Source organism: Gopherus flavomarginatus, chromosome 1 (genome assembly GCF_025201925.1).
Source record: "Gopherus flavomarginatus isolate rGopFla2 chromosome 1, rGopFla2.mat.asm, whole genome shotgun sequence".
NCBI lineage: Eukaryota > Metazoa > Chordata > Testudines > Testudinidae > Gopherus > Gopherus flavomarginatus.
In genome coordinates this window covers 225,146,265-225,164,356 of record NC_066617.1, presented here as the reverse complement: position 1 = coordinate 225,164,356, position 18,092 = coordinate 225,146,265, and the positions used below count along the sequence as shown (strand labels likewise).

At 43.3% G+C, this 18,092-nt stretch overlaps 1 protein-coding gene across 2 annotated transcripts in view; it reads right to left on the bottom strand.

Annotated features, from left to right (window-relative positions):
• APOO (apolipoprotein O) overlaps positions 1-18,092 on the bottom strand; it is a 101,275-nt gene that overhangs the window by 5,376 nt on the left and 77,807 nt on the right. Inside the window, exons 8-9 of one of the 2 annotated variants that reach the window (XM_050936726.1) lie at positions 16,738-16,833; positions 11,896-12,249 (exon numbers count right to left, since the gene is read on the bottom strand). In XM_050936726.1, the coding sequence (XP_050792683.1) occupies positions 16,765-16,833 (69 nt within the window). In that variant the 3' untranslated portion in view covers positions 11,896-12,249; positions 16,738-16,764. Of the gene's footprint in view, positions 1-11,895; positions 12,250-16,737; positions 16,834-18,092 lie in introns of those variants that run through there. The other variant, XM_050936727.1, reaches the window with a different exon arrangement.

Genomic DNA, 18,092 nt, shown 5'->3' with positions numbered 1-18,092 from the left:
GTTGGCTGGGCACAGATGACCAGCTATGTAGAAGCAGTAGTATGAAGAACAGTCCATTAAAAATGCAAATTAAATCAGGAATAATTTAGCTAAAATAGAGAGATCCCAGATTCTTTGCTAGCCCTCATTTTATTATTTTTACTTCTGTGAGATTGCTTTAATTATAGCTCAGTAGATCAGCACGAAACCGGATAATGATTTAGTTGTTTAAGAACAAAAGTTACTTGTTGCTGAAAATTAATCGGCAGAATTGGCAGAGAAAGGCAGCAATATGCTCCATACTCAAAGAAATTACAATCGACAGTAAGCCAGTTCTAAACAAAAATAGCTATGAACTGTAAGGAAAGATTGTAGCATATGCCGCTCCTCTGTCATTACAAGAAACAACCCCCTTTTCATGTAACTGCATATCTTTGAAAGATGGCAGGCTATCAACAAGGCTGATAGAAATGAAGTCCCCGGTGTCACACAGTGGGTAGATCCGAGTGACAGCAAAGTGAGGCCCAGGTTCAGAAAAAGAGACCTCCCAAATCCAAATATTATCAGCACAAGCCTAGCATGTGGACAGAGAGTAACCCTTGTAAAATTTCCCCTCTCACCAATTCCTATTCATTTCAACTGAATTTTTGTAAGTATTATAATTTAATTTTAATAGTAGAACCCATTTTTTCAAGTTGGATCATTCTGATGATTTGCAATCTTAACTATTAGTAACTGTCTTCAGGACCCCATGGATTGCATGATTCTGCAGCCAGAGTCTGTAGCTGGGACTGACAGAGTCACTGGATCAGGCACAGGTGTAAGATGCATTGACCACACTGAGAAACATTGGCTTTCTCTGAACACTTCTTTCCAAGGGTGGAATTTGACACTGATTCTCAATCTCAGGGGTTTCAATTCCCAAAGAGCTCATGAAGAAGTGTTGGGAGTCATGATAAAAGGGTGGAATCCCCTGTATGGAAAAAGATGTCCCGGGAAAGGTTGTGAACCATTGCTGAAGTGCTAGAAACAGAAGCTTCATGCCACTGGAGATGGCAGATTCCTAATGGGACCCAGATTCTTGCCTAGGGAAGGCCCAAGGCATCATACTTAAAAATCATGTAAACAAGTGTTATTTTGGAGCATGTTTGGGAGATTTATTCTTATTTTTATTTTTGACCATTGATTCCTGCTTCAGTTGAACTCCTGGTAACTCAGACACATGACTTTACAAGTGGAGGGCTACAGTACAAAAGAATAAAAAAAGAACAAAACAGTTTCAATAGGACTCTGTAAAGGATTCCTAAAAAAAATTTCTGTAACACATGTGACATAAAACAACCAACCCTAGGATGATGTGGTGTCAAGGCATGTGTTTGGGCTGACATACCTAGCTCGTTTGTGTCTTCCCCAGAGATGCTGGACCAATTTGTACAGTGGGGGTGCTGAGAGCCACTGACAAACTGTAAATCCTGTGTATGGTGGAAACCACTTCAAGCCAGGAGGTGCTGCAGCATCCTCAGCACCTATGGTCTTCCCCATTTCCATCACTTTTATACCCCCATGGCATGTTGAATGTGTTACATATGCATAACCGGTAAATGTGCACGAGGTAGGATTTTGCTGTTGCTGGGCAAACAAAAGTCCTACTAATTTCAAAAAGAGTTGCAGTTTCACAGTCAGGCACATACGAGGCAACTGAGATACATGGAGGCCCCACCAGCTCCTCAGAAATGCCTATTCATTTCAGTTGATGCCACGGATTTAAGTATTTTATTTGCAATATTTTTCTGTTTAAATAAGTTACCCTATTATTGTAGCTCTAAATAAAAGCTCACTGCAACTCCCTGTAAAGAATTATGTACACATATGTACCGCATAGTGCAAGTACTGTCCAATTCCACTAGATAATATATTTAGTATGTCCCATTTCAAAGTGGACAGAGAAGAGCATTATGTCCAACAGTATTTACAGATCTTTGCACAGCTTCAGTAGATGGATTTTAGGTCTGTAGGTCCAATACGCAACCAACTAGGAAGGTCTAAAACCACATCATCAGGGCAAAGAATTGGCACCAAGTAAGGATAACTGCAAAATAAAAGGCTCTAGCTATCACTGTTCCTGACTCACCACTGACAGGGATTAAAAATCTTGTGAAATTAATAGTTGGTTGGGTTGAAGTTAAGATACAGGGAGAAGCAAAGCATTAAGCCTTTGCAGTCTAAATATTGCTACCCCTTTTGACCCTAGCTGCCAATAGTCAGGGTCTGGCCAGTTGTTTCTGTTAGGAGTAACAGATGATGGAGTTAGGTATTTCTTTGATGCAATCCTACTTATTTACAAGGACTGTACATGAAGTCTTGTATCCCTGAAAACAGTAGGTATCAAAGAGCAGGAGGTAAATGTCTTTCCTCACAATTCACAAGTGCTTCTCTGTCCATCAAAATTTCTTGCTTCCTTCTTTGTATGCTTCTGTGGTGTTTCTCCTGCTTCTCACACGCAGCAGCAACTAAATCAATTCCCCACCCCTGCATTAGTTGTCAGACCCCCAGGAAACTCTTTGGACCGCGTAGCCCAGCCTCTGCCCAAGCTTGCATGCAGGCTAGTTCTTGGGCAGTGAGTTTCCATTTTTTCAGCCATCACTAAACAAAGAGGCATTTAAATGTTCCCTCATTTAGCCTGAATGGATGGTGCCTATCATGCTCAGCAACTTCATGAGGTGGTGTGATTGCCCAAACCTCAGTGTAACAGTATTTTCCAAGAAATCTATACCGATACATCATTCCAACAGATTTTAACCACCCAATAAATCAATTTCAGGTGAAACACAGGAATCTGTAATAACAAAGCCTGAGTTTTTCAGAAACTACTAGTGATTCTGGGTGCCTGTGTCTTTGTGTTTCCAACCTGAGTCACCTTTTCAGGTGATGGGAGCTCAGCTCATCCTGAAAAATTAAGATCCTTGGAGGTGTCTAATGTTGGGCACCCAAAGTCACTAGTTACTTTGGAAAGTCTTAGCCAGAGCTCCCAATACACCTTTTATCTGTTCCTGACTGCTTTGTTACTACAAGGGTTTATTCACAACCTGTATTCACTGATTCAGCCTTAATGTGAACATTATGTCCTGGCAACTCTGAGTTCAGCAGGAAATACTTTCCTTTGCTGTGGCTGGCACAAAAGTTATTACGCAACTCAGCTGTAATCTTCAAACATACATTCTGCAAATCATCTGGTGCACTCTCTCTAAAGAGATGCTTTGTCAATCCAGGCTGGAATTATCCTATTAGCAAAATATGGCTCAGTAGGTCTACTTTAGTATTCAATAACATAGATCCAGTTTTTTATGCTTGTTAGACTATAACGAGAACAAAGGCAATGGGGTTGCATGGGCATAAGTGAGAGAGAACTGGTACTACAGCCTAGTCAGCATTACTCCTCCTTTGTCTATGATGATAAGGCAATATTTTAAGGCAGATCAAATCAGTTCCTGTTCTAGGAGAATAAAGCAGCTCTTTTGTGGGGGAGTTCAACAAAAGATTCAGCTTCCTAATGAATCTAAAAACTGCATCTCATTTTAAGAGGTTTTGCCAAGAAAGGGACGGGGCAGAATTCCCCCTATACCATGCAACAGAATGTTCAAGAGTGTTCCTTTGAGCTTCATCTTACAATGTTAAAGCTAGATCAAGTTCTCACATTCATTATAAATATACATTATAGGCATGGAGGAGAACTGCCAGCTTCTTGCAGAAAAAATATCTATCTGGGAGGAAGAGAAAAACTCCACTAGGTTTCCCTCCCAATTTTCCCCAGACTGCTGTGGGAAGGCAAACCCTGCCCCCTGAGACCACAAACAAGCGTTCAACCTCCCCTACTTGCTATTAAAAAAAAAGAAAAAGAAAGAAAAACACAACCCCACATCCGCTGGAAGCACAGGGTTTTACTGTAGAGGCCCTATGCTTTTGTAGTATCTCCTGTCAAAACTGCCATTTTCTCCAGCTCAGTGACAGCAAAGCCTGAAGGAGGCTGCATAAAGTTAGCACAGTTGCAGCAGGTATTAACTTTTCAGCAGATTTCCAACGGGCTGCCTGAAAGGCAGTGCACAGTCTCCTTTCCTCTCCACATGCAGCATCTGGGGAAATGGTCCCCTCCCCTACACTATAACCCTAAAAAGTACCAAGTTTCAGTAAAGGCTGCTAGAGTGTGATGAGTAACCTGCTTTCTTAAAGGCTGAAGTCCCCACAAAGTGCATGGTCCAACCTTCAGCCTCAAAGGAAGTCTGTGGTTGCCTCTGACAGAGCTGTTGAGCGGGGCAGTGGAGGATGGGGAAGAGAAGGCAGAGGGAGGTAGTCAACAGAAGTGGCGGTCATGAAAACAAAGTAAAATTGCAAAACATGAATAAAAGGCACTAAACTTAAAGTTGTCCATTTTTGGCCTTGCTTTACATTCCTCCCTTCTTCCATCTTCCACTCTACAATTTTTCTTTGGTTTTCTCTAATGTCTATTATTTCTCCCCTGCACCTTATTTTTTTCCATTTATTTTCTTTGTAAAGCACCCCAAACTGACCTCTTATTCTGGGAGCAGTGTCTTAGAGGATAGGGAACTTGGCTGTTATTCCCCCCGCCACTGGCCAAAATTCAGAAGAAATGTCTGGAAGAAACAACTCTATGGCCTCCTTCCCTGAAGGATTACACGGTTACAGAAACAGACTGGGAACCAGAACAAACGGGTTCTATTCATGGCGCTACCACAGACTGGCTGCATGACCTTGGGCAAGTTGCCTGACCTCAGGCTGGTTCTCCATTTGTTCCTAATGCCGCCCTGATGGGGACTCCACCCACTTGCAAGGACATCAGCATCTGGGCAAGAATCTTCACATCTTAAGTAGGAAACATGGGTCCACTGGAACCTGACGAGGTCTGTTCAGTCAGGAACCAGATTAAGAATGTGCATTGCCTGTACTCAGGGGAAACAATTTTTACTCCCTCAGTGCAGGCTTCAGTCATCTCAGGAAATCTTACCAGGAAACTCAGAGTAACCCTTCCACATAGGAGCAATGGTTACAGTCTGAGCAGCCAATATACAAATGCATAGTGACACTCAGGAAGTGCGTACTTCACCCTACATGACTTTCTTTAAACTGGCAAAAGTAGGTCAACTGAAAATTAGAAACTAGAAAAAAAGGCTAGATAATAAATCCAACAGCAGCAATAGACTGATACCAGGGATACCCGCAACTACAACGTCACAACCTCAAACATCTCCCCTAAATAGATCCCCTTTATGCAAGGGCTGATTTCCAACACTCACTCGGAGGTAGCTAACGAGTGCTCAGCTCCAAAAACCTGTTTTAAGAGTACATATGCAGGGCAGCTTGCAGTCAGTAAGCCCCAGGGCTGCAGATAAAGGACTCCAATGATGGGATTGGGAGTTGGGGGGATCAAAGCAAGGATAGAAGACAGATGGCTCATGAAGCACTAAGTCTCTGTGTAAGAGTGAGGCTGTGGGGCTTACTCTAATCAAACTGCTTGCAGGCATTCCCCAGACCACTTCCTGGGCCTTAGACACCTGGCTGCACAGGTTCTGAGGGGGCAGGGCAGGCAGTTAGGCCTCTCCTCCTCCTCCTCTCTGGCCTGGAGCTTGGCAGTTTGCAGGCTCTTGGAGTCAGTTGCAGGGGACAAGCCAAAGCCACTCAATCTCCTGGCTAGGCCAGGCATGCCTGGTTTTGTCTGCATAGGTAACCCAGGAAAAAAGGGTGAGAAACGATCTTTTGCCATTGCTGTCATGGAGGGAGGGGGGCCTGATGACATGTACCCAGAACCACTCGTGACAATGTTTTTGCCCCATCAGGCATTGGGAGCCAGAATTCCAATGGGTGTCTGAGGCTGCAGGAACTGTGGGATAGCTATCACAGTGCAATGCTCCAAAAGTCGACGCTAGCCTCGGTATTGCGGACGCACACAGCCGATTTAATGTACTTAGTGGGGACACACACAATCGACTGTATCAAATCGATTTCTAAAGAATGGTCTATTAAATCGACCTAATTTCGTAGTGTAGACGTACACCAAGACTCTAACCATAGAGACTTTGCCTGTAGCACAGCCCCTAATCCACATACCTCCACAGAAATCTAGCCAGAGTACTGGGCAGTGTGGACAGAGTAGTGCCAGGGAGGCAGTCACTCCAGTCAGATGACTGTGGCTATCGGGCAGGTTGCAGGCTGCGCTCTAGTGTCTTTATGAGCAGACCACTTGTTGTGAGGGGCAGGTGCCATTCCCACTCCCACCTGTTCAAAAATTATTAATCATACTCCCCTATGAGAACAGCTTCAAAATAATGAATCTGTGTTATTTCTGTTTGTCTTCTGAGCCATCAGCATTCATTTGAGTGACATTTCAGGCTTTTCTCCACAACCATGAGGGCTAGAATATTAGCTAAGAAAGAAAGAAAGAAAGAAAGCGAGGCTCATGCAATCAGTTGCATGCAGGCACGGGGATTTTAAGAAAAAACAACATATCTCACAGCACTCATGATAAAATTGCAAGAGTTATCAACACCAGGAAGGGGTTGGGGAGAGGGACTTGAGGAAATGTGTAGGGGAGGAACCACGAAAAAGGGGGAAGATGAGAGGAGCTAGTAATAAGGGGAAAGAGAAGCCACAGGGGATATAGGTTTCCCTTTCCCAAGGACAGATGGGGACACTGACAAACTCAAAATCAGGGAAGGGGAACCCAGCCACAAACGGAAGGAGGGGAAAATGGAAACTGGGAAAGCAAGCTTGTGCAAAGGAGGAAATGAATAATTAAATATGGAAATGATAAAATGCCCTGTTTTGCAAAAAATCTCCAAATTTCTGGTCTTAACTGCTTTTAGTAAGTATGGGCTAAGTACCTCCGTCCTTTCAGAAGTTCCCATCCCACTTACTCACACTTTTAGGCTCTCTCCTCAGCTATTTATTAGCCTAGCTGTTTGGTTCATTCAGGTGTGTCCGGTGGCTATTCCCAGCCTCCTTAAAGTAGTTACTTTCTGAAAAGGTGCCTTCATTACGGTGGAAACTGGAACCAAAACCAGAGCTCTAGTCAGAAAGCTTTGGGAATAGGTTTGGTTTTACACTCACTGTTTCAAAACAAACAAACTGTAATTACATGTTATCCCTCCCCTTCAAACGCCACCGGGAAAGACAGGCAGGGGCCCATCCACAAAAGGTAAATCCTACGGAATTATCATTAATATTGCTACTTTACACTTTCCTATCTCCTAAGAGAACTGTGAATCTATTAATGCTAACAGAGCACTCAGTTTTTCAGATGAAAATGCAAAGCATGATTAATATAAGAGACAGGGGTTTTATGTAAGATCTCTGCATATTTTTATTACTTTCTTAGCTTGCCCAATAGAGAACTAAAATAATTTGTTCTTTGCCTTCCTGCCTCAGTAGTATTTTGAGCTATTGATTGGCTAGCCATGAGCTGACTGTGAGCTACGTTAATATTGTAATACTTTACATTTCTAGAGCACCCTGCACCTAAGAGTCTCAAAATTCTTCAATTAGTCTATCCAAAAAACCCTCTGGTAGGCTAGTAGGGACTCCCATTTTACACTTCAGAAACAGGTATAGAATACATAAAACACATGCTAAGAAGCACCTTTTACTTATCCAGCCTTTGAGAAACAGCCTCTAGAAGAAAAGTATTGCTAGTGGAAAAAGAAAACCTATATATGCCATTACAATTCACCTCTTTTTCACTAGCTAAGATTTTTTTCCCCTTTACTATTCATTCCTGGAAAATGCTTCATGGCCAAAACACAAGTGCTGACTTTAGCATCTATGCATTTTGCTCTAAGGACAGATTGTACTGATCTCACGCCATGAAGGTTAATGTACAGCCAACATCTGTATGGCCCTGTGGACATATCCTTACGGAGGCTGGGTGCTGAAAGAGCTCTTAAATTAGTAGGCAGCCAAAGACTGTGTATGATTTGGCTCCAGCTCCTTTAGAATTCAGTTGGCAAAGAGATGGATGACAGCCAAGCAGCATCTTGTTATTGTTAGATGCAAATGGAGAGGACCCAAGGAGGGACAATGTACAACATACCATTTTATCAGTAACCTGGCAACTAACCACAGACACTTGTAATGATCCATTTGCCACAGTTAATACTAGAACAGGATTCTTCAATAACTATTCAAGTTGTTTCTCTTCTTCATTTTCTTTAGTGTGCACACAATACTGTTGAGCAATATGCCTGTCTGAACTCGATAGCAGGGAGTACTGCGTGAGCAGGGCATTCCCTCCAGAGATCTTAATGACTCACTGAGGGGCCCTGGAGCTAGTTCACGTCTTCAGCAGGATATGGAAAGTGTGTCAAGTCTGGTACATGATGGTAATCACACTGCTTTAGGACAGCTTCATTGCTTTTACTAGACAGTTTTAGTTCAAGCCATTTGCAAACAATGATTTTAAGAAATAAAACAATCTGGAACAAAAACACTGTGCCAAATTCAGCCTGGACACTAAGCAGGCACCATTAAGGAAGAATCTTCTGCACTGTGTTAAGTTACAACTCTTTGTAGCAAAAGTACAATGTTCTGAACCAAGTTTACTTTTCTGACTCATGACATAAACTGGCAAGTGCAGGTTGCATAGAGCTATGCTGTATGAAGAAGGAAATGCTCCTTTAGTGGCTTTGTTATAAAAGGAAGTGAGGCTTCAAGTTGCTAAATTTACATAAAATCAATTTGTAAACTCAACCCAGAGGAAAAATAGGAAACTTTATTTTCTTGCTTTCTGAGTGAATACACTGGCTAGCTTTATTACAGCATTTCCTTTTAAAACAAAAAACAAAAAAACAGTTGAAAAGGGGGAGGGTGCTGTTCCTACAACTTCTCCATTGCAACTTGCATCTTTCACATCACCTAATAAGTTGGCTGCTCCATCACCTAGCTGATGAAAGAGAAAGAGCTTTCTGTTTCTTCTCCACCCCACCTTATGCTGCTGGTTGATGTGAAGGGGGTGTCTCTACAATCCTCCAAACCCTATCCATCTTTGTTCAGACCTCTTCCCTGTGAATGGACTGAATATAGAGAAGGAAGGCATTATATTAACAAGCCGGTATCTAGCGTACGGGTCCAGATGTCTGTCCCAAGAGAGAGTGGCAGATGTGGTTAATTTTCTCGGAAGGGTAGGATGATAAATTCTTCGCAGAAGCAGATGTTGAGCTCTGGAGCTGAATGAAGGTATTTCAAGTTAACAAATCTGGATGCACATTTCAGGCAATTCACCTTAGTCGTTATCAATGTAATAGGTCATAACACGAAGCCACCATGGTAATGCCCACAGAGATACTCAAAATTAAAGTTACTGTACAAACACAATGGCTAAATTTTCAAATCTTAGTAACTTAAGTCTAGCTCATCCCTATTGTATAGGAATACCTACAAAAATTACCCTTGAAAGCTTCTGTCATGCACAAGTGTGTGTGTCTATCTGTCCCTCCCTCCGATGGAAAAAAGGAGTCAGAATCACAACACCGATACCCCAAAATCTGTAGGTTGCAGAGGGTCATCCACATGGTGGTCCCTGTTCATCTGCAGCATCTCTGGTTTCCCTCCTTGACACTGTAGTTCCTTCACTGCTGCAAGGAAAGCTACATTTTTAACTTAGGTACCTGCATCTTGATTGTGGAGATATTTACGGTTGTTAATTTTCACAACCGTTCCTTCTGTTGTTCTTTTTGCAACCTTTCATTAATTACATCCAGAAAGAGACATTTAAACCACAGTAATTTCCATGCTGCTAACACTTTATTGTTTATCAGTCTATCCACGCATCTATACTGCACTCATCTCTGTGATATCTGAGCAACTAAGTCCTGGTGCTAATCGTCTTCATTTTCTGTTCCTATCAATGAACAGACTACGCCAAGGCACCACATTTATTTTAACACTGAGACAGCCAGATTGGTAAAATAGGTTGTGTGTCTTTGAATATAAACAGTCTAAATACAAAATTGCAGTGATGGCTTTAAAGAAAGATCTGGAATGGCCCAATTCTACCAGGGGTCAAGCACTCACAAATTAACTTAAAAGCAAATTATGCACCTCTGAAAAATCAGGCCAATGGCCAACAGGCAGAAACTGCTAGGGGCAGTAGCTTTAAACCCTCCACAACCTACATACCTGAACTGTGCTGAACACAAGACATTTGGTACGTTACAGAAACAAATCAGAATATGGGAGATGTAGGAAAATACATTCTGGCAATGTTAGTTTCAAGCTTCTTTGGGGATTTGGGTACTATACAAATCCTACAGTTATGGATTCTTCAAACCACTGTATTCTTCAAATACTGATTCAAAATCTCTGAATCATCTGGATATTGTTTTAAAATAATGTAACAATACACATAGTATTAGTTTTACATTCTGCACCAAGAACAAAGGTATTCTATACTGTATGCCTTACACTACTGAAGAAGATTTATGCACCTACAGCTGCTTTTCTAATTAACTGAACCAGAACTAACTGTTTTCTCTGGGAGAAAACTATACATACAAGATGTTATTCTCCTGAACCAGAGAAGCAGCAATTTGTATTTGTACTGGAGTGGTGTGCACCGGAACAAAAAACAGTGAGTGTTTTGTTATACTTATGTGATGGAAGAGAGAGTACACTGAGGGCTTGTCTACACTTGAAACTCTACAGGGGCACAACTACCTATCCCAACAGGAGGGGTTCTCCCATCGGTGGAGGTAATCCACCTCCCTGAGAGGCAGCTGCTAGGTTGGTGGAAGAATTCCATTGGCTTGGCTTGAGTTTTTTATTTTATTTTTTTAAATATGCTAACATTAGAAACACTATTTCAGTACTCTATAGCCGGATAAAACCAAAGATTGTTGTGCAGTTTCATGCTAAAAAAGGGGTTCCGCATCCCTCAGTGAATTGGCACAACCACCCAATCCAGCATCAATTGCTCAAACGTGTGTGGAACGTTTTGCTGGGACATGATTCTAGGTAACCATACGCACTCTGGCTGAGCTGTAGAGGCGGCCCTGATTAAAATCCCCCCCCCAAGCTAATATTTGTATTGCAAAATTTGTGTTTTTTCATAATCCATGGAATAAATGCAGCAAGAACATTTGCCAGGTAGTAGCTGAATATTTTTTTGATCCAATTTGCTTTTATCCTCTTGCCTGATCTTTTTAGGATGTTATAGCATGCCAAGCACTGGTAGGTTATTTTACATATACCTGTTTGGGTTAATTTGCAAGTATTAAAGTCTCACTAACAAAGGCTAGATGCTGTGAGCTACTGACATTTCATTAATCTTCAAAGAATCTCTCACTCTGGATATGATTAATGTATGTGGCAGCAAATAATGAAAAGGGTATCTACTGTGCACAGAACCATTTAGAAATCTTGAAAATCCTTTTGAAATCCCTTTGTTCCACAGTCTCTTCTCCGCCTGGCTGAGAATAAGGAAACAGTCACCGGTTATGCTACAGCTGGTTCCCACCAACACAACATTCCGATCCTCACTGAGCTGTGCATTCAAGCAAAAGAAGGAACAAACATAACAACTCCATTCCCATCCATCTACTAGAAAGGAACTCACAGATGCTCCATTATATACCTCCCACTGGAACAGATGAGGCAGAAGATTTGTATAAAAAAGGGGGAAGACTCAGACAAAACAGAGGGTCATTGTAATTGTTTTCATTGATAATCTGTTAACCAATGCTACACTACTGACATGCTACTTATGCTTTCCCCCCTCCTCAGTTTAAAAAAATTAACATTGTTCGCTGGCCCTGAGAATCATTCTACTTTACTCCCCTTTAGAAATGGTGCAAATATCAGATAAAATTAAAGTTCATTTAAAGAATGCGAGAAAAGAAAGGAAAAAAAGCAGGACAAATTTACTGAATTTTAATTTTAATTATGCATATAAATAGTAACTAGAGATTGAAGAATTCTGAGACTTGCTACTTGCGGTGCTGATCCTCCAGTAGGCTCTGCATGGGCAGAACCTTAAAGCTCTCTGGATGCTGTTGCAGGACTGAGGCCTAAAAGTTTCCAGCTGACAAATCCTAGGCAGTGTCCATTGACAGAGAATCCATACCAGAGTATCAGATAGTCCTTCCTGAGGCAGAACACAGGTTAACTATACTTGTAATCAAAACAGATTCTTCAGTCATCTTCCCCTCTCTCTCTCTATATATATATAGAGAGAGAAAACTGTTGATCTTGTCTAAATCTTCTATGCACCTGTGTCCAAAGAAAGGGAGGAAATAAAATTAATATCATAGGCTTATTTTTTGCCACTGCTAATTTGCGATTAAAAACATACTTATTTTGGTATGCAATTTAATCAGCAATTGCTCAAGGCACATGCTGATAAAGATAGATATCTTTGCAGTGCAGTGATTTACTTATTGGTATTATAGTAGAATGCATTGTGCTAGGTGCTGTACAAACCACACAGCAAAACCCTGCTGCAATGAGCTCATACTATAACTATCACATAAGCCACAGAGAACTTTGCTCCTCTGGCTGGGGAATGTTGTGGTTGGGGAACACAGGAAGTTGGGAGAACACTCCCCAACAATACATCCCCAACTTGAATTCGAGTAACCAATATCTTTTACCACTGAACAATTTTTCACACCTGTTAAATATACAGGGCCTGATTCTAATCTGATCTACACTGGTGTAAATCCAGAGGCCTGGTCTACACTGGGCGGGAGGGGAGGGGGTGGAAATCGATCTAAGTAGCTGAAGTTGCGTATCTTAGATTGACTGACCTCGTGTCCTCGCGGTGCGTGACCAATGGCCGCCACTCCCCTGTCAACTCCGCTTCTGCCTCTCGCCCTGGTCGAGTTCCGGAGTCGACAGGGAGCGCGTTCGGGGACCGATGTATCACGTCTAGATGAGACGAGATACATCGATCCCCAATAGATCAATCACTACCCACCGATCCAGCGGGGAGTGCAGACATACCCAGAGTAACTGCACTAACGTTAACAAAATTAGATAGATGAAGAACCAATAGTAAACATTAATTTTGGGATCCACCACTACCCCTTCCCTGTCTCAGCCCAAGCCCACTGCGCAGCTCCTCCCAGCCCCCATGCTGTCCTCTCCCAGCCCTGCCCCCTTCTGCAATCCCACCGCCTCTCTCCTGTCTAACCAGGCTGCTGACTATCCACTTTTTGCCTCTGTTCACTTCCTCCACACTGGCATTGCCTGCTGTCTAGGGGAAGTGAGATTGTGGGATTTGGGGGTGCCTTTGGGGCAGCCAGGCTCTTCCCAGAACCCACCATTTTGGCAACATTACTAAAGGGGGTCTCAACAGCATCACTGCAAAGTCATTCTGTCCTAACAGCATAACCCACAAACCTATCCTATAGCAAGTTCAGATGAGCAAGGGCAGGATTTTGCTCAGGCCTGTGGACAACAATTCCAGGCCCCAAGGCAGAACAGTCAATGGGCCCCCTAGAAAGAGATGTGCCCGCCTGGCTGCCTCACAACTGCCAGTACCACCTCGCGCGTGCCTGGGAGCCAGGGCCGTATGAACCTTTTGTGGGCCCGGTGCCAAACATATTTGTGGGCCCCCATGGGGGGCAATGGAGCATGGTGTGGGGAGGTCAGTACCCAGAGCAAGGGGCTGGCCAGGGGCAATGAGGCATGACATGGATGGGGCTGGCCAGGGGCAATGAGGCATGACATGGATGGGGCAGCCCCACTCTGTCCAGCCACACGCGAGAGTACAGTTTACAGACTGGCAGCCACCAGACACCCACTGGCCCGGCCAGCCCTGTGCTGCCAGCATGCCCCTTCCACTCTGGGGCGGGCCCATGCCGTGCCACACAGCCCCTCACCCAACGCGTGCCAACCCCCTATGCCCAGCCTCCCCCACTCATAGCCCTGCACACCGCCATCCCTGCCCAGCACTCCCCCCACCCACAGCCCCACTGCAACTGCCTAGTGCCCCGACACACACAGATCTCCCCAACCCTGCACGACCCAAATCCCTTCCCCACAGCCCCACCATTACAGCTACACAGCACTCCACACAGACCCCACACTGCCTAGCGCCACAACACACACAGGCCACCTCCTGCCCAGCACTCCCCCCAGTGCCTAGCACTCCAAAACACACACACCTCCCCCACTGCCCAGCGCCCCCCACCCCCTCACAGCCCAGCCCACATTCTCACAGACCCACTCCCCCATGCCTTGCCCCCTGGCTGCACTCACCGGCCCTGCTGAGCCAGCACAGAGCAGGGATCCCCTCTCCCAGTACAGTCCTAGGGGGCAGAACAACTGATGCTTCCTACTCCCTTCTCTTCATGTGTCACTATATAATGTCTGCATCTGTAACTTTCACTCCATGCATTAGAAGAAATGGGGGTTTTACCCACAAAAGCTTATGCTCAAATAAATCTCTTAGTCTTTAAGGTGCCACCGGACTTCTCATTGTTTTTTAACTGAAGCTTGGGAACACAGAGCGGTCCCACCCCCAGAGCCTCACCCAGCCTTACTTGCCTGGTGCTGGGGCCCAGGTGGAGAGGAGACATTTCCTTGCAGGAGAGGCGTGGGGCAGCCACCGACTTCCCCAGCCCACTGCTTCTGCAGAGCGGGCCCTGCAGCCCATGCGGGTAATTTAAAAGGGCCTGTGGCTCCTGGCCACCGCCATCACTACTGCAGCAGCAGCGGCCGGGGGCCCAGACCCTTTTAAATCGCCCAGACTCCTGGGCAATTGCCCCCTTTGCTCCTCCCCATTAGTGGGCCTGATTCAAATATTAGTATATTGCAAGTGACTTAAAAGGAGAATGAAATAAGAAGAAACAAAAGCACAATCTGCCATACTTAAGCATATATCCTAAGCAGTGTAAGTAGAAAAAAATGTGTCTTGTTAAAAGCTTACAGTACTGATCTCCAGCACTGGGATTACCCAAATCTAACAAAATGCCCTGACTCAAGCGAAGTCTATGGACTCTTATCTAAGCAGTGATCCCTGCTTCACCAGCCATTCATCAGCGCAGCTGACAAAAGACACAGAATTCAGCTTTCACCATCTCTCTCAGGCCAAGGACTGAGGTTTTTAAGTGGTTCAATTTATAAAAAGTTCATTGCAGCGTCTCTACAGATAACTTATGGAAAAGTGAGTAGTATTTCAAGGGCTGCACTTCCCCCTTTTAACCATTCAAACATATTTAAAGAATTAAATGTTTAAAAGAGTTAAGTAAATAGATAGGGTAAAATGGACACCAGAGACACTTCACAAATCAGGACTTCAGACACCATCTTGCACTAGAGATGTTGTTCAAACTTATTTGCATAGTGTGAGTCCAGTACTGGGACTGATAGATTTTGGGAATAGAGCTTTGAAAAACATAAATGTGTAAAGTGAATGTTAAGAGTATGATTCCCCCCTCCCTTTGCTTAATTAGAAACAAATAATTTAGGTAAGTTTTCAAAAGGTGAAATAAAAACAGCTGAAAATAGGTCTATTTGTATATAAAATATCTAGTGGTAAGGGAAGGACAATGTAATATTTCTGATTAACCTGACACTTGCAGATGCATCTCTATATACAGAAGACAATATTAATGTTTTTGTAGCATTTGGACCCTTCCTAAATCACAATGAAAAAATATTTTAATTACACATCCTCTGCCTTTGTTTTCCGTCATGCCTCTCACTCAAGAAAAACCTTTTCTCCTCTTTCTTATTATGTTTATTTCTATTTTATGTAGCTATTTTGAAAAAGGTAAATACATATTTATTGTTGCAGTTAAAGTATGAAATAATGTCTATGAATCAGTGACTCAGCCTACTTTTGGAATGGTCAGGAGTTAACTACAGTAATTAAGGATACATTAATGGAAACATTAAAGTGCAGCTCTATTCTTAAAAGTGATTATGTAAAAATGAGGCATTGTTATTCAAGAGATGTGTGCATTCAGTCATATCTGCAGAACCTTTGTTAGTGCTGATGACTCACGAAATTCAATGACCTCAACCTGTTTTTTAAACCTAGATGGAGTTTACAGAGGTGGCAGCTGAGGTGAGGTAGGAACATTTTGCTTGTAAACTGAGCTTATTTGATACAGAAGTCTTTGAGAAACAAACACAAACCCACACTATCACTTTTACAGTCACCTTCTAGAGTAGAATCATTCTTTTGTGTAACACAGACGAAAATGGTAAAGATGAGTGTACTGGGAGGTAAGCATCTGCCAACCACACTGCATCAGTCAACCACACTGTCAATCTTGCAGACAAAACCAAACCCAAAACATTTCTCTATTGTATTTGCAAACTTCGAAGCAGCACTTCAAAATATTGGCTGGCTATGTAACTATGACATGTACATTTTAAACAGGTCTACTATCTTATCAAATAAAAATACAGAAGCAGCAGAGTTTAATGCAAACCTCATTCATGCCACAGATTAACCTACATTTTTAACAATAAACAGCAGTAATACTCTTCAGTTACATAGCATTTTTTTTGTCCTGTGATCTTAACCTGCTTTAAAAAGGTTGGTTATTACTCTCATTCCAGGTATGTGGAAACTGAAGGCTAGAGAGATCATGTGACTTGCCCACAGTTATACAGCGAGTCAGTAGCAAAGTCAGAAATAGAACTCTAGTCACTTCCACATCTCCTGCTCTGAGCACAGGACAACACTGCCTTCATTTGCCCAGACTGTTTTGAGAAACAATTGTGACCAAACTTGTTCTTTACCTGTTTGATGGGAAGTGATGGCGCATTCTACTTCATGGTTCTTTCTTCACCTGAATTGACGTGTACTTCCACTGGCATGTCATTGTTGGCTTCAGACTTAAAAAGAAAACACAGTATTTAAAATGAAGCCCAACCCATAGTAAACAATTCTGCCAGAACAGAAACCCTCTTCAAGAGCTAAAAAGAACAGTTACTTACCTTACACAGTAACTGCAGTTCTTCAAGATTATGTAATCAGTGTGGATCCCAGTGTAGGTGCGCTCGTGCCTCACATGAACAAGGGTGAGTTTTTTGAATGCTAGTGTCAGTAAGTGCATGTGTCTGTATCTCCTCAACCAAAAGCATAACAGGCCAGGTGGCCACAACTTTCTTTCAGTTCCCTCACAAGTCAAAGCCTGTGTTGCTGAGGACTCCAAAAAGCAGGGACAGAGGGCAGGCCATGGGATCCACACTGACTACAACACCTCAAAGAACCACAGGTACTGCAGGGTACATAAATACATTTTTATTGAGGTAGTTCAAGTATGAAATAATGTCTATGAATCAGTCACTCAGTCAACTTTTGGGACTCCCAGGAATTAGCTACCGTAATTAAGAATACATTAATGGAAACATTAAAGTGCAGCTCTATTCTTAAAAGTGACTATGTAAAAATTGGCCATCGTTACTCAAGAAATGCGTGCACTCAGTCACATATGCATAACCTTTCTTAGCGCTGATCTCCCCCTTCGGGTATATGTCAGTTTGGTTCCCCCTGTAGGTGGCTGGCAAGCAGTATGCTCTCAGGACATGCGAGTAAGGAGTATCAATCAAATGGCTTATTGAAGAACAGATCTTTCAAAACTTAGCATATGCTCTGGTTGCCATGTCAAGGGTATAATAAAAGCCAATGGGCTGCTTCCCATGGCTGCCAGACAGATCTTGGAGATCAGCACTTTTCTGAAGTAGACCACAGACGTTGCTTATGCCCTAGTGAGGTGTGCCGTGAGGTTCAAAGGGAGCAGCTCACCAGCCAACTAATAGCAGGTGGAAATGCACAGTGTGATCCCCTTTGAAATTCTCTGGGATGAGATGGCTTGGCCTTTCGATGTGCTGGATATGTCCATGAAGCAGCATAGAGAAAATCTGAAAGGCTTGGTCCCGTGGGTGGAACTCCCCTTGGGGAGGATAGCCCCTGGCTCCGCTCCTTCCTTCCTTGACCGCCCCTGCCGCCGCAGCCAGAGCCCCGAGTTCCACCCCCACCCCCGCCAGCTGGAGAAACCCCGGGCCAATCTCCCCTCTCCAAACCCCAAGCTGCCCTGGGGAAAAACATCTCACTCTCGCAAAGAAGCTTTAGATATGCCCCATGCAGGTTC